The sequence below is a fragment of the Leptopilina boulardi genome, unplaced genomic scaffold, assembly GCF_019393585.1.
Source record: "Leptopilina boulardi isolate dan_hultmark-lab unplaced genomic scaffold, ZJU_Lbou_2.1 LbouV2_354, whole genome shotgun sequence".
Lineage (NCBI taxonomy): Eukaryota > Metazoa > Arthropoda > Insecta > Hymenoptera > Figitidae > Leptopilina > Leptopilina boulardi.
The window spans coordinates 803,445-820,675 of NW_026137923.1; the positions used below are offsets into that span (position 1 = coordinate 803,445).

Here is a 17,231-nt window from a genome sequence, read left to right on the forward strand (position 1 = left end):
TTTGTCCCTGAAAACGGGTGCATGTTTGTATAAAGACAAGATCACGTTTTACCACAGCACTAAATATACCACAAGAGAGTAAACTGAAAGTCGTTCAAACCGCAGAGAAGAGATCGATTAACGCGGCGTTGGCGTTGGTTGCCCGCGGTATTTACTCTGGTTACATTGTTACACATTAACACGTACACCGCATATACTATCCGTTTAAAAGCCACGCACGTGGGGTTTTCTGATGCTCGAAAGCCGCAATCTTTTATCGGCACTTAAGAAGCAAACTGAGACTTAATGTTTATATATATATATACCAAACAAGAAATAAACTGCGCAATATATTCCTCCAATATGGTTCATATATTTCCAAGAAACAGAAGAGAACTTATTCCTTGCCAAAAATTTTATTTTTTGATTTATAGATGTCACAACTCTACTTACACGCATATTATCTTAATTGTCTATATAACTCTCGTGACCGTCAAAATCCAAATTAATAAAATCTCACCAGAAAAAATTATTTTGTGCAACACCTGCAAGAAAAACGCTACTTTACACTTTAACGTGAATGCAGCACAAAGTTGTTGATTTCTGCATTCTGATAAAGTGTGGAGAAAAGTAAAATGTGTGCAGCAAAGTACACTTTTCTGCACACTTTCAGGCATATTAGGCAACATAACCTTAAATTTATTCTTGAAAACAGCATATAAAATAGCTTTTTTTGCAGATGTTGCACAATATACTATTTTTAACAAATACACGCTAAAACCCATAAGATTTAACCCAGATTTAGGGTAAAATTTGTTCCGTTTTATTTTAACACCAATTCTGATGTTAAAATAACACTTTGTTTTTCCTGTGCAAATTTAAAAAGTTGTATCTAAGAATGTAATTGGTAGAATGAGATTTTGTAGTTGTTTCAGTTTTAACTCCATAAAAAATAGTTAAATTAATTACACATACAGAATTAAACTATATATAACTAATAAATTGTAAAATTTGCTGTTTTTCCCGGTCATTTTAAATTTCCGCTTATTTTTTGGTATTCAAAGATTTCCTGGTCAGTGGACTAAAGTATAAATGAAGTTAAAAAAATGTTTCTCAAAATTATTATTATTAATAAATAATTAAATTTGTAGATTACTTAATTATAATAATAAAATAATTGGTATAGACATGTATTTAACAGGCTGTAAATTCCGACAATTTCATTCTCAATATACAAGAGTTGTGAGACACTTTTTCTTTATTCGCCTTAAATAACAGATAATGACCGATCGTCATTGATTCTCCTTTCCTGTGCGCGTTGAAGAGCAATTAGGCGTAAATTGCGTAAACGCGGTTGAGCACGATTTAATTATAGTTGAAGCCTGCGATGCGAGGCGCAACTTGAAGACAAGAGCTCAAGAGAGTCTAGAATAGGCGGGGTACATATGGCGCCTGACTTGAACCTGACAAAAAGACAAAGAGAAAGAGAGAGAGAGAGAGAGAGAGAGAGAGAGAGAGAGAGAGAGAGAGAGAGAAAATTGAAAATCAAAATAAAAAAAAATCAACTTTAAGGAGATGGAGACTATATATATATATATATTTATTGACTCACGGTGGTTCCCACCGGCGAAATTGTGATGAGATGCGTGTATATATGTATATTCGAGAATATAAGAGGGCGTGGAGACGCTCGGAACATTAAAGAAGTATAAATTTTAAAGAATCACGCTAGGCTCTTTCAAGGCCAACGAGGGCCTTCTGCTCGTCGACACCTATTCAGAAGTCTTCCACCAGGACTATATATATATATTAGTCCCGTTGGTCCATCGATGAATGAGCATGAAATCTTCTTGGAACCAAAATTCATTCTTTAACGACACTTGAGACAATACTGATCGATGCTAATCACTTTCATATGTGCCGATGAGAGATAATAGTACTCACTATATAGATAAAGCTGAGACAAGTTTTTTTTTCTTCTTTTTCTAATATGTATTAAAGAACAGGTTCTCAAGTCGCATGTTTAAATATTTCATCATGAATAATATATAAAGAAATATCAGGATCATGTGTTTTGATGATAAATGATGAATAGCTGTGAATTTAATAATCACAGTTTTTTTCCCCGAATCTAATAATTGATAATTTTCATCTCTTTTGATTATTATAATATAATAATCATTAATAATTTTAATTTGAAATTTAATATTTTTTTTTTCAAAATTCAAGAAATTCTCAATTGTAATTTCGTCAATTTTAGAAAATTAATTTAGTTAATTAACACAGCAAAAAGAAGTATCTTAGTAGGGTTTTTAAGATCAGTAAGTAAGATGCGTTTAAGATGTCTTGAAAACGCTACCAATCTTAAAATAAGATACTTCTTTTTGCCGTGAACTTATTATTTTTTTATTAGTATATTATATTTATAAAGAACTAAGAATATTGAGACTTTCTTCGATGAAAGTGTTTACATATCTACATATACATATGTTTGTATATATGTAGAAAAAAAAATTGCGTAATGATAATTTCCTAATGATATCTTAAAAGTCTGAATCGCTGTCATGATAAATTAATCTTGCCTTATTTTATAAATAATAAAATACTACTTAGCTTCCCACTCTTTTGCTGCTTGTATATATGTATCTCTCTCTCTCTCTCTCTCTCATGATTATGGGCAGTCTCAATTAGAATAAACATACATGCACAGAACATTCCTTCTACACTGCAATCGTTCTGCCAATGAATATTAACGAACTTGTTTGATGTCTTACAATTTTATTGCTACTGTTTTTAATCAGAAACAGACCATAAAGTATACAGCTATACCCCAAACTGTTTTTTTTTCATCAGAGAGAATTTTTATGATTATATGCGCGCGGTATATTATAATGTATATTTATACGAAAACCAATCATAAACTCTCGCGGACATCATCGCGGATTTCAGCAAAAATTTTTATTATCATTATAGGTTATTTAATAATAAAATAAAATGGAGAAAGTCTACTCATATATATATATAAAATTACATACTCGAGATATTAAAAAAAAAGTAGGTATAATGTTTATTTATTATCATCGTTTCGGGTGAATGAACGTTTGAACAATGTTTGAGAACGTATATATATATTTTATATGTTGCGATACTCATAATTTTCACTTTGTTTGAAATAAATTAATACATATATACAACTTTTTGCGGGAGAGTCTTATAACGGTAGCTGAATATAAAGCTTTTTTTTTAGAAAAAAAAATGTATTTATCTCTACTTTTCCGCTGTCATAACTATAAGCAACTGTTGCCAAACGACTCGTGTAAAATTGTTGAATAATACTTATATATATATAGAGGAACGCTTTCAAGTTGCGGAACGTTAATAAGTGGCATTAGGAGCTAAATTGCAATATATGCAACGCGTTCCATTGCATTGCTGATTAATTTCCACTGTTGATAAATACCCCAGACTGTTTTACAACAAATTCCCTTCGCACTCAAGCAGGTAAAGAAAGTTCAAATAAACTCCTCCATATATTAATATATATATCTAAATCTAAAAAAATGAATACCGTCAACCGGTCAAGTTTGGGACAAAAAAACAATTAATTATTTATTTATTTATTTATTAAACGGGATAACAAAGCCCTTTCGTACAAGGTACAAAGTAAAAAGCACTCAAACTTCACCCTAAAAAAAGTAATTTTCAATCTAGAGGATTCCTCTTAAATAAATGCATATTTTCCTCTTAATTTTGGTATCAAAGTTATTATTCTTCATTTAAGAGGATTTTCCTCTTAAATTAAATGTCGACATCCAAACCTCGTAAAATTGTTTTTAATGTCAAACCCATCAATAAAATATTTATAATTTCAATCAAATAATAAAATCTTTGCAGAAAATACATTTTTAAATTAAAATTAAGTAAAATTATAATAGTTCATTTCAATATAATAATAAAAATTGTTTTTTAATATAACATTAACAATGTCATGTTTTTGGTTAATTATCAACATTTTATATTGATAATTAAAATACAAAAAATAAGTTTTCATTAATCAGTTGTAATGATCAACGAGATTTTCAGCGCAAAAATAATTTTAAAACATGATGATATGTTTAAAAGTTAACATTTTTTATAGGACAGAAAAAAATTTCATATATGAAATTATTTAACGTTTTAAAACTTTTTTAAAAAAGTAAATAAAAAGATTTAAAAAATTCGAAAGATTCAAAGATGGGGTTATAGTATTTCTATTTACCTGAGTAGTAAAATTTCACAAGAAATATCCAAATTTTTTTAAATCTAAAAATAGCGTTAAAAATATTCATTTAATTTGAATTTAACTATATTTTCTGTATTTTTAATAAAGCAAATCCATTTTTTTGTCCTTTTTGTTGACATTTTACCAGAAATATTAAAACTGAAAGGTTAAAAAACAACTTCACAACTATCATACCCAGGGAAAGGGATCAAACGATTACATTATTTTTTTCCGTTTCCTTTTTTTAAATCTTCTAAATTTAAAACGGAAAATCTTAATTAAAGAGGAAAATACAAAAGGAATCCTTTTGTCATTCTTCCATTAAAATGAAGAATAAAAATATTCTACATTTCAATTGAATAATCTTGTTTTAAGAGGAAATATTTAGAGGATATTAGAAGAGGAATTTTCCTCTAAGTATAAGATTACTTTTTTTGGGTGTTACTAACTAAAAAAACAAAATTTGGAATACAATAAAAATGAATCAAAAGAAAAATTAGGCTGAGTTATTGTTATCATCAGTAATATTAACAAATAAAAGAGTGCGTAATTCTGACTTAAACTTAGAAAGTGAGTTAGAAAAAATTCAACACTGTCAGACACAAGATTACCCTCTCTAAATAATCTATTATATACAAAAAATTATCATAATAATTTGTTCTACTTGCTGACTCTTTAAATAAAAAATATACCTCCTCAGTCGTCTGGAAGTAACATAAAAATCAATTCGTGACAGAATTTCAGGACGCAATTAATATTACCATTGATAACTTTAAACAGGAAACAAAAGATCAGCAAAAAGAAATCTCAATTCAATTTTTGGTATCGCAAACTGATCTCTGAGTTCGGTATAATTATGAGAGTAGAAATCATATGAAACGCCAGTTTGTCTATAGCGGCAAATCGTAAAAAAGTATTTTGTGCCCTCTCAAGTCTAATCTTAATTATATAAAGATTTTAGAAAAAAAAAAATTCTAGTGTAACTCAAAGTTGCCCTCGGTGTTCCAAACTTACTCCGCTCAAGGGTATAAAAATATTTTATTATAAATTTACAAATAATACCACACTGAAATCACCACTAAATTTCATTTGAAATTTCGCATAATTAACCGTGTCTGAATATGCAATCGCATGCATCGACATATTTGTGTCAAGAACATCAGAGGAAAAAAGATTCCAAGGACTAGAAAAATGAAATTTTTTTCACGAATTCAAGGTAAATAATTTATTAAAATTGTTAATTATATCATTAATTGATAAATGTTATTATTAATATATTAATTTGGCTGAAATGAAAATGAAATAAAATGAAAAATAAAAAAGTACACTAATCATTTAATACATTATTAATTTATTTTTCGATATATAGAAAACAATATTTTGTAATAATAAAATTTGAAGTTAAAAAATTCGTAAACGCATTCTTCGATGAACAAAAAATTTTATTATTTTTCGCGTAAAAAATATTTTTTTTTTAACGTTGATCATAAACATTGTAAACTTTGCACCGATGTTTTCATTTGAACGTTCAGAATTTCAGGCACATATGCGACTATGTTGTAAAAACCAGTATCCACAATTGTCATATAAATTGAAATAGTCACTAAACCACCTCTATTAATTAAATCTAACATATTGTTGGTTATATTTCAAACCGCTAATTATAAATTAAAATTACCCTAATTAAAAACTATTATTATTTAAAGCTAATCATTAATTGATGTTGCCATTACCTTAAAACCACTGCGTATATGCTAACTATATTGTTTGAACCGCATAAAAAGAACTATACAAGGACAAAATGCGATAGCGTTCTAAAAATAATAATTTAAAAATTTTAGGAAATTCCATATATAGAGAGAAGATTCAGGAAGAGGATGGAAAAAAAGAACAAAGTGGAAATAATCGTGCGTCACGGTGTGTCACTGCGATGCGGTCCTCTATATAAGCCCGAGACCCAGGAATGGAGAAACGTGACCCGACCCCAAGTGATTAGCGATTGTCCCTCGTTTAGAACTTCATATTCCAACTAAATTGTCTACTTTCATCCATTATTCGCCAATCATCAACCATTTTTCTCCCATTCTGATCGCTGAATTTAAAATATATATATATATATGTATATACACAATCAATCTTCAAGAATGTTAATTACATTTTTTTTTCACCAAGCCATTTTTTCCCTTACAGAAATTGATTAATTAATTATATGTGTTTAATTATTCATTAATCAAATTCTTTGGGCAAATTGATAAATCAATTATTTATTAATTAATCAATAATTCATAATTCTTGTAAAAAAAAAGATTTTTTTTCCTATATTTTTATAATAATTTTATTAAAAGTAACTAAACAAATTTCAAGTATTTAAAAACAAAATATAAAATTATATACACGCAGTAAAAATAAAATCTTATTTTAAAATGAGTCTTAAAATCAGCACTACTTGTAATAATGCTGAAATTGCATTGCGTAAATTCAGCAAAGGTGCCTTAAAAAATGTTGCATCTTAAAATAAGGCACATTTTCTACCTTAAAATAAGACTTCCATTTTAACTGTGTATAAAAGTAAATAAATTTACATATAAGAAATATAACATTATAAAGTTTAAAAAAAATACATAGTTTCAGATAAGAAAAGAAAATGAATAAAAATTATAAAAAGTCTATATATATATATGATGCATATATGTGGAATATATAAAATAAAAACTAATTTGAAACACATATATGAACTCAAATGATAATATATACGCGGCAAAACCTGAAATTAAATTCATAAAAAAAATTACTATACAACTCGATTTCAATTATACAATTATTCCAGATCAAACATATCAATTTTGCGTAATTAATTACTTCATATTGAATGGTCAAAGGTTTCTCAATGAGATAGTATCAGAGTCGTCATGTTAGGTCAAAAATTAGATTCTACATAATGTATATAGATATATCAGACAATTTATAATCTTAATTGTACAAAAAAAGAATTAAAAAAAATCTTTAATTGTGACATTGTATTATTTATTAATATACCTAGAAAAGTTAGCTATATAGGTATTAAAATATAGGTACAATAATTTTCTTTTTATTTAAAATATTATTGTTATAAAATTTTGCACTTAAAGAAGTTGCAAAAAAACTTTTATGCATAATATAAAAATGTGCCTGAAGTTCTGAACGTTGAAATAAAAGTTTACTACATTTTTAATTTCAAATTTTATTAAAAAATATTTGCCTTCTGTTTCCAAAAATAAATTAATAATAATTTATTAAATTTGTAATGTATTTTTTTATTCGTCATTGCTGTTATAATTTTTAAATAATTTATAGATCAAAAAAATTATTTCATTCATTATTGAACGTTCGGAACTTCAAGCATTTATATAAAAAAAAATCCTTTCTAAAATCTTTTTGTATTTTCAATGTTAATCTGTGACAAAAATATGTGTATAAATTTCGTGTACATCCTTTGAAAAGGAACAGTTCGAAACTAGTTGGGAGTAATAAATATGAATTAAATTCAAATAACCGTTCTAGGCCTTTTCATTATTATTATTGTTATTATTATTGTTATTATAATCAATTTGTACTAATTTCGTTTGAATTCTATAGCCATATAATAATTAAAATATTTATTATTATTTTTATTATTAATAAAATCCTTCCGGTTTGACGACACTTTCAGAAGTCGTGAAATTTTTCTATAATAATTTTATTAGTTCATGGCGTATATATATATATATATATATAGGTTAGACGCCACGAACTAATAAAATTATTATAGAAAATGTAAAAACTTTCCAAAATGCCGTCAAACCGGAAGAACAGCATTTATGCAATTAGATGTATAATGTTATAAAATTTATCAACAATATTTTTAGTAAAAGTTCGTATTGAAATATATAATAATAATAATAATAATTTTCGATTAAAACGATAAGAATGCAAAAGTATTAATCGCGCGTGATGTTATTGCAAGATAGAAATATGTTGTGTCTAGGAAAAGTGGACATGTGTCAATCTATGAAAATGTTTTATTTTTAATTTTATCAGAAATAAAATGTTCATGAAAAAAAAAAATGTCAACGAATGCGCTATATTCGTATATATAGAAATTACGCGGGATCAGAACGCGACGTCGTCGTCGTCTTCAGCGAATATCTTCGTCGCGAACGTTAATAAATTATACTTGGAACAGAGCAACACACTATCGCTAGCAGACACGTCGTGGCAAGATGCCCTTATCTCGATAAACTTAAAATAATCATTCTACTTTGGAACATGTTTACGAAAGTTCAAGGCATCCCTATATCCTGAGACTAATCGACGCCAAATCGACCCTGCATTCAGAAATTATATATATATATATATATATATATGTGTCCTGACGCGGTGAAAGGGACCTTATGATTAAATAAATCGATTTTTATTTTTTTATACCAATCGATAGTTTTTGAGTTGCTTTTTCATTTCCAACAATTAAAATTGGTCTCCTTCAAATACTTATTGTGTTATATAGCTTTAAACATAAGTACTTTTCCGCGTATTCTCGGGCGCCTCGTGGCTACTGCAAAACCACTACCACTGCTCACCACTACGACGCTACCCTCGTATATCGGTGAGCGTGTTTCCTTCGTGCATCTTCGGCTCTACCATTTCTTGTCTCTCCCCACTAGTTCTAAGCTCTGATGTATACATTGCGCTGGGCCCGGAAAATGGATTTATCTCATATTAAAGCCAGTAAAATTGCAATAAACAATTTATTAGATTTTCATTATTTTAATAATGTATAATAATAATAATAATAATAATAATAATAATTTATATTTTAAATTCAAGACATATAACTTATTTATACATCAAAAGTAATGTTATTTTTACTGTTGTAAGAAAAGTAAAAATTGAAAATTTCTCTGTTGATAAAATAAATAATAAAAATTAATTTTATTTGATAACAACGATTTTCAGAGAATTAATAAATAATTATTAAAAAAATGTTTAAACATTGTCAAAAAGGGGTTTCGTAAATTTCTTCTCATCTTTAAAGGATAAAGTATTTCGAGTTGGCATTTGGAGGAATAATAGAGGAATATTATTTTTGCAATAATATTGTGAGGAAATTATTTTATTAAAGATTTAAAGTGGAGTAATTTGGGGTAAGTTAGTTCAGCAGCGGCCACTAGCTAGAATTGGCGCCACCTTCTGGGCCACTGACACATAGATTCAATGTCTGTCCCCACTTCTGTCAAAAATCCAACTTTTATAACCACAAAATTACTTTTAAAAATGGAGATGCTTCTTAATCAGCTCGCCCTCATCTAATTAATCCGACAAATCCGAACAAGATATTTCAAGTTATTTACGTATTATTTTGTCAATCAAAATTAATCGATTAACTTTAATAGAAAATGAATCCATTTGCCGGGCCCAGGGCAATGTTTACATCAGAGCTTAGAAAGAGTAGGGAGGTACAAGATATGGTAGAGCCGAAGATGCACGAAGGTAGCATGCTCACAGACATATGAGTGTAGCGTTGTAGTGGTGAGCAGTGGTGCTGATTTGCAGTTGTACGTCCCCACTACTCAAATGTCTATTTTCGTGCTACACTTCGAGCGCCTCTCCTGTGAAATTTGCTTTGGAACCGTAAGGTCCCTTTCACCGCGTCAGGACACATATATTCGCGCTCTTTTATCAATTTTTCGATTATTATCATTATCCAACAATTTATAATATATATACAATATAGGCTCGATTCGATTCAATATTAATCATCCGAATAAAATGTTACAAGAATTCCCATTCAGTTTATCATAATTATTCTTGACAGATTACTGTATATAATTCAGATTACCCACCATAAAATATGTGCAATTCACTATACTTCTATCAATAATTTGAAAACTGAAAAAAATCTGAAATTTCTAAACAAATGAAATTTATGTCGAGAATGAAAAAAATTATTTTTTAATCAAATTTTTTTTTCCCCCTTAAAAGTGCATACAAAAATTATTATCAATGAATAATTGAACTTTCGTATGAAACGTTGAAAAGAAAAAATCATCATTTTTTATTTATTTGTTATAATAAAATTCAGAAGCGTGTTAAAATTGACAGATATAAAATTTCAATCTATATACTTTTGACTCTCTGAGACAGACATCTGCAAATAAATCACGCGATGATGATATTCGCTCCTTTTACTTTGCGCGAGATATAGATATATACATATTTAATCGCAAAAGCCTTAAATACTAACTTTTAGACGATGATGAGAGCTGGACTTTAAACGGCGTGTACACATAATCAGTTTATATATACACAAATGTATACAATGTTTAACCGGGATTATAAAATTTATTCTCTACTAAAATATATACTTAATAAGGAAAAAAAATCATCTAATGTGCAAATGAAAAAAAAAAATCGAAAATTATACTCCCGTTACCCGAAAAATTATATCAAATTTTAAATATATAATATAGGGTCAGTTATTGGGGTTAATGGGGAAAAAATCGCTATTTTTCACAAATTATACATAAGTTTCTTCCTTTAAAAGGTAACATTTGCGGGTTTATTTTTTTAAGTTGTTATTTACGTTCCCAGGATTAATTTTTAGCAGCAGAAAAAAATTTAGATAATAGCTTTAAACGCATAAAACTGACTGTCTCCATTTACCCCAAAATTTAGAAAATTTCATAAAATTTGGGGTAAATGGGGACAGCACAGTTTCTAAGAAAGTTTTAAGAAAAAAGTTTCCTTAAGTATAGTACTGTATTAAGGGATGCAAAAACTTGAAAAAATTTTTTAGTAGATATATATAATAGTTAAACCAATTGAAATTTTTTTATTTTTTTTCATTTCAGTATTTTGTCTCGCATTTGAAAAAAAACAGACTTAAAAATCATACCAAATTTTTTTCTTATTCCTTATGACTCCCATAACAGAAATTCACTCGAATTTTTGATTTTTGTTAATTTGGTTAATAATGACAAGCTGTCCCCATTTACTCCAAAAATTTGAAAACTCAGGGTAAATGGGGACAGCTTGTCATTATTAACCAAATTAACAAAAATTCAAGTGAATTTCTGTTATAGGAGTCATAAGGAATATGAAAAAAATTTGGTATGATTTTTAAGTTTTTTTTTTTTTTTCAAATGCGAGATAAAATACTGAAACAGTTTGACTTTGATTTTCAGGTTTTTATGCATTAAGCGATAACTTTTTTTATCTTGCTGCCAATTGTCAAGATAAAAGCTTACAAAACCTCTTGCAGGTGATCTGAGGTTAAAATATTGATGTTGAACTTAATTTTAAAACTGAAAATTAATCTCCAAAATCTCTTGTCCCCATTTACCCCAACTGACCCTATTATTTTGATATAATTTTTCTTGAAATTTCCCTCATAAATACATTAAAAAATATTTTTATATAACGATTTTTCATGTAAGAATTTTTGAGAGCACTAATTTATTTAAATTATTTATTAAATTTTTTTTTAACAATCGAAAAAATAATACTTTAAATTATTTTCATTTTGAAAATGGAGAAGAAAATAATTTAAATAAATAAAAGAAGAACAAATTAATAAAAGACGCATATAAGGTGATGCAAGGCGTGGACGTGCCTTGTCTGATAATGTAAATACTATAAGATATACATTTGCGCGCACACTACACCATGGGAAGCAGGTGGATCCTGGAGAAACAGAGGCGACTTGTCAAATGAGACTTTTGGTCAAACGAGAAAAATATCTCCGGCATCGACTTTTATTAAAAGACAAGTTTTTTTGACGTTTCACTATATCACGAATAAGAGTCGCGCAGGATGAACAAGCAACTATTTACGAGTATAAACTTTTATATACACAATTGGAAAGTTTTGTTTTTCTTGTGTATTATTCATCAGTGTGCATCAGTTTCGACTAATCAAACGAGTTTCAATACAACATCGCCAGAAACGTCAAAATTTACAATTCTAATTATAGCAAAACATTTCTAGTATATATATATATTGCAAACATCACGAGGAATTAAAGAAAAGGAAAAAGAATTTCCAGAGATACTGGAATTCAATAAAATAATAATAATAAAAATAATTCTCTAGAGCGAATAAATATTCAATTATAACGGCGGAATAATTAATAATATAAAACTCATTGATTTAAAATAAATTTTATCCAATAAAAATATTTATATTGCAAAACTGAAAATGTTATTTATAAGAATTAACTAAAATGCAAGAAAAAAAGTTGTTTATTTATTTATGGAAAACATCCATTAATTGTATATTTACTGTAATTGGCACATAATTAATATATGTGACAATTTGACATTTTGACGTGTGGTACTAAACAGACATTGAACCGTAAGAAAAAAATTATTCATCATCATTTACCGATATGTCTAATCGCATTATTATTCGTCGCAATATATACATATATATATATATTTTTTTTTCACTGACTGATGATGCTTTTTATCAGTCGAATATTAGATATTGGCATAAAGTATAAACGAAGAAATATAAATGAAGTTTGTCTCCAATAATTCGCGCATATATTCCGCTCGCGGTATATGATCTCCAAAGTTCAGTGAGCAACCTTTGCACTTGACTGATTAGTTTATGTAGCATTTATTTCATCATATTTCATCTAACTTTATATATGTCGAGAGGTAACCGCGAACATTATATACGTATATGGATGATTATTTCGAAAAATAAATATATTTGACATTAAATCACCTTTTTAAAATATTTAATAACAGTCTTTTAATAATTTTTCAAATTTTGGTATAATATTTCATTCTTTGAAAATAGAAAGTATATAATCATTATATCGTTTTACTCAAATCTTATAAGAAATTATTAAAAAGGGAACTGTTATTAATTATGAAAAACTCATCTTAATTATTGTATTATTAATAACAGATTAGGGTTCGAGAGTTTTAATTTAAATGTGAATATTAAAGATATTTATTATTATATTATATACATATATATAATGCTAGTGGAAAATGATCTCTTGACAGTAAATACTGAGTCTGGCTCTTATCTAAGGCTTGTGGCGACTATTCTTACACGGCCTTGCATTACCTTGCAATTAGGACAAATAAGTCGATCGAGTTCGCCTGGTTTTATAGATCTTGAAATTAAATGATTTCTTTATAGCTACCGACTTTAAAGGAAGCAAGAAAGATAAAGAAAATAATTACTGAAACCCAGAAACTCGCGAGTGTCGCACACAGGATTTTACAAACTATGATCCTGTTAAAGTCTGATGTTTGTAAAATCCATAGTTAAAATCCGTAGAAAAAAATTACTTTATTTTTTCTATTCTTTAATAGATAATTCGTTATTTATTTTCTACTTTTTTTTGTATACTTTTGACATTATAAAATTCAGGTTCAGAGTTCACAAAAAGTATTATTTTAATATAAAATTTAGGTACTATAAATTGTCATTTGGTTCTACTTTAATACCTAAAATCGGTACTATTTTAAAACTTTCTTTTGACAGTGTTATATTGTATATACCTTACTTTATTATTTTTTTGAAAAAATGTTTAACCATGTAGTAAAAATCAACTTTTTTATTTCAAACAAAATTTTGACCAATTCTGTAATATATTATATATAATAATTGTAAACATAATAGTGCTACTGAATCGACAACGCCAAAATCTTTTAAATAATTGTTGATTCAGAATCAGAAACTAAATTTATAACAGATGATATAATAAAACAGAATGTTCAAGTTTGTATAACAATTAGTCATTATTATCATCCTAATAAATGTATAACTATAATTCTATTAAGTATTCAGATTCTACATTTCATATTATAATAATTTATTACATGAATTAGTATTGAAAGCAGATGGTATAAAGCTTTCAAGTAATTTTGCTTTGGCTTCACTGATTTTTGGGATAATTTAAAACCAAGTTTTCTTCTTTTTTTAGGAAATAACATGAAAAATTGATAAGAGATGACACTCACCCAGTGCATGCCGGTGGTAGGAGGGGCGCGCTCCTCATACACTCCCATCAGGGTGGCTGCTGTCGCGGGGTGGTTCCCGCTAAGGGTGCGAGACGAGGTCGAGGTAGCAAGGGTGGGACCTGGGGACCTGGATGCCGGTAACGCGGAGATGGCGTCCGCCGCGTAACTTACGTTTCACCCTTTGCCCTCTTCCTTCGCTCAAAACCTCTTCCACTTTTTTTCCTTGTTAGCTATATACGCAATCTTTCTGCACCCTTAAATCCAAATCCAATCCACGATACACTACTCTACACTTTCATAACTAGCACTATATTCGCAGTTCCTATCACTGTCTTCTCAATCATTCAAGTTTTGCACTTTATCACTTGACAGCAATAAACATTCTTTATACTGATTCCAAAATAAGAATTCGCTCAATCATCCAAAGTTTTCAGTTCCTGATAACTTCTAATTTCTGATTAACTGAGCTCCTCTTCTTCTTGATCTAATCAGATCATCAACGCTGATTTCCAATCAGTGTTTTGTTCAATCCTTAGTTGCTTTCTAATGATTACAAACAGATGCAGGTGAAGTAAAATTGAAATAGCGAGCACTCAGTCACTGTCATTTGATTTAGATTCGATTCGTGAATCGTGAGAGATGATCAGGTTTGACCAGGATACAGGTGATCAAGAACCAAGCACTCAACACACTTTACTCATACTGGCCACACAAGCATTTCGGCAAAACTGGTATTGGAAAGCCACCTGCTGTGTCTCCTCTCAACAAGGTTCGGGATTCCGAGGATGAACATTAATTCACACGGACTGCCTACACTCAAGAGTCTCACGCACGAGAATCCTTTAGCGTTGCAAAAATCCCAAGATTGTCGCACATTTTATTTAAAATAAAAGAACAACAACAACTTGCTGGACCACTCTCTCTCTCTCTCTCTGGAATATTTTCGTTCCTTGTGCATTCATCGAGATTTATAATCACTTTGCAAGCTTCCAGATCAAATTAAAAAGCACCTATTCTTTTATAATAAATTATTGTCCCCGACGGACATTGGAAGCACAACACTGAAACCAAGCACTGGATAATAATCACGCGCGATTCTTTTTTTTTTTTATAAAGCTGGAATATTATAATCTCTCCTTGAGGGAGAATGTGTGTATGTGTGTTTGCGTCCAGGTGCAAATAGGATAGATCCTTACCGGCACGCACAGGATAAACGGATTAAGTGGAACGACGGAACGGAGTGGAACATGAGCGCATGTGCTCCACCTTTGGTTTTTGTTGCACACGTACAACGCGCTACGTCGTACAGACTCGGCTCGGACCACGAAGCGGAGTGAGGGAACGACAGGATCAGTATAGTTGTTGGCAATAAACAGCGCCACAAGCGGTGAATGATGAACCAGACAGAAATGAGGTGGTAACTTGAATGGAACTGCCCACATAACCCTCACTCGGGTAAACTTGTTCCAACAAGCTCCACCTCTTGAGCTCTCGGATCCTGCCCATCATGGATATATAGGTTTCCTCTGACTGTGTGCTACCGTGTGCGAGCAACCTTCTACCTCTACCATGTAACCTTCGCTGTACTATCATCGCGCGCAACCCAACTCCAATTTCCTCGATCCGACGGGAAACTCATCAGAATGATAAATTGGGATATTGTTGTCCTTGAATTTTTTATTTTTTTTCCCCACTTGCTTAAAATTGTAACAATAAAAAATTTTTAAAACAATTGTGTTCAATTTTTTAAGGATTTGATACAAAATTCGCTTGGCTGAATTTAGTTTCTATTCGAAACGAAAGTCTGATTTTTTGTCGATCCAGAACAAATATGTCGGATCCCGTCCATAAATTTTGAAAGGACTCTTAACAGGGCCCATGTCGGGAAGCTCCAAATTCGTATAAAACATAGGAAACCCGATCGGGCCACAGAAAAATACATATTTCAGCCCAATTAAGGTCCGACCGGGGCCTGGTTCGGCCCCGGTTGGGTTCCCCGTTTCAACTATAGGTCAGGGTCAGGTTGGCGAATTTCTTCACGGGATTTAGTTCCGTGTCATGTTTAGTAAACATATAGTTTTGGTATAGGGGATGACACTACAAACATGATTTTATCGACACGAAACTATAATAGAACGACGGAGTGATTTTTAATTTTCATTAAAGTGTGTTGGTCTCTATGATTATCACATACAAGTTGAATATTAAATTAAGACAAATCTTACTTTTAATTTAATTTGAGACTTTTTTTAAATTTCTATTGTTCGATCAAAAACAAAACAAACAACACAGTAAGAAAAATGTATTATAATATAAACCGTTTTTCATTTTAAATATTATTATGTATTTTTCACAAGTCCTCAACCAAAAATTGCAGTATTATATATATACCAGAGTTCACTACTGGCGCCAACATTGAGTTAGTACTGACTAAAATTCATTTTTCATTTAAATTTTCTTCTTTTAATTTTATATTTTTTCTTTAAATCTTAATAATAACAGTCTAAATAAAATATATATAGTGCCTTCATAAAATTTGTGTTGCATTACTAAAAAATTCAGATATACTTTTTCCTAAGCACACACCAAAAAAGTATTACCTAACCTGGAGCAGAGATAAGTTATTCACTAGAATAGCGAAAACTTTAACTATTGCAGTGAAACTTATATCTCAGTCAAAGCTTTCTTTTCGTATACAATAAATCACAAAACTGCCAGTACTCGTCCAGTACTGACCCAGTATAACTTGGCAGTAATATATAGTAGTACTGATTTTTAATATACAATAATACAAAAATTTAATACTGAACCAGTACTGGTGCCAACTCTGGTATCCAATACTGCTAAAATGTTATCATTTGCGCCAACTCTATGGCGCCAATACTGGGGTGTCATTACTGCGCATCAGTATATAGTAAAGTTTTGGTTGGGTCTCTCCTTGTCTATAACTTGGGCTGACTCTGATGTTTATGCACACTTAAAAGTAAACTCAT

The 17,231-nt window shown here is 29.6% G+C and overlaps 1 protein-coding gene across 2 annotated transcripts in view; it reads right to left on the bottom strand.

The window, feature by feature from the left end:
* The window catches only part of LOC127286409 (protein apterous-like), a 61,387-nt gene extending 45,754 nt beyond the window's left edge, over positions 1–15,633 (bottom strand). The window contains exon 1 of one of the 2 annotated variants that reach the window (XM_051312823.1): positions 14,239–15,633. In XM_051312823.1, coding sequence (XP_051168780.1) covers positions 14,239–14,286 — 48 coding nt within the window. In that variant the 5' untranslated portion in view covers positions 14,287–15,633. The remainder of the gene's footprint in view (positions 1–14,238) is intronic. The other variant, XM_051312824.1, reaches the window with a different exon arrangement.
* Between the last annotated feature and the right edge of the window lie 1,598 nt (positions 15,634–17,231).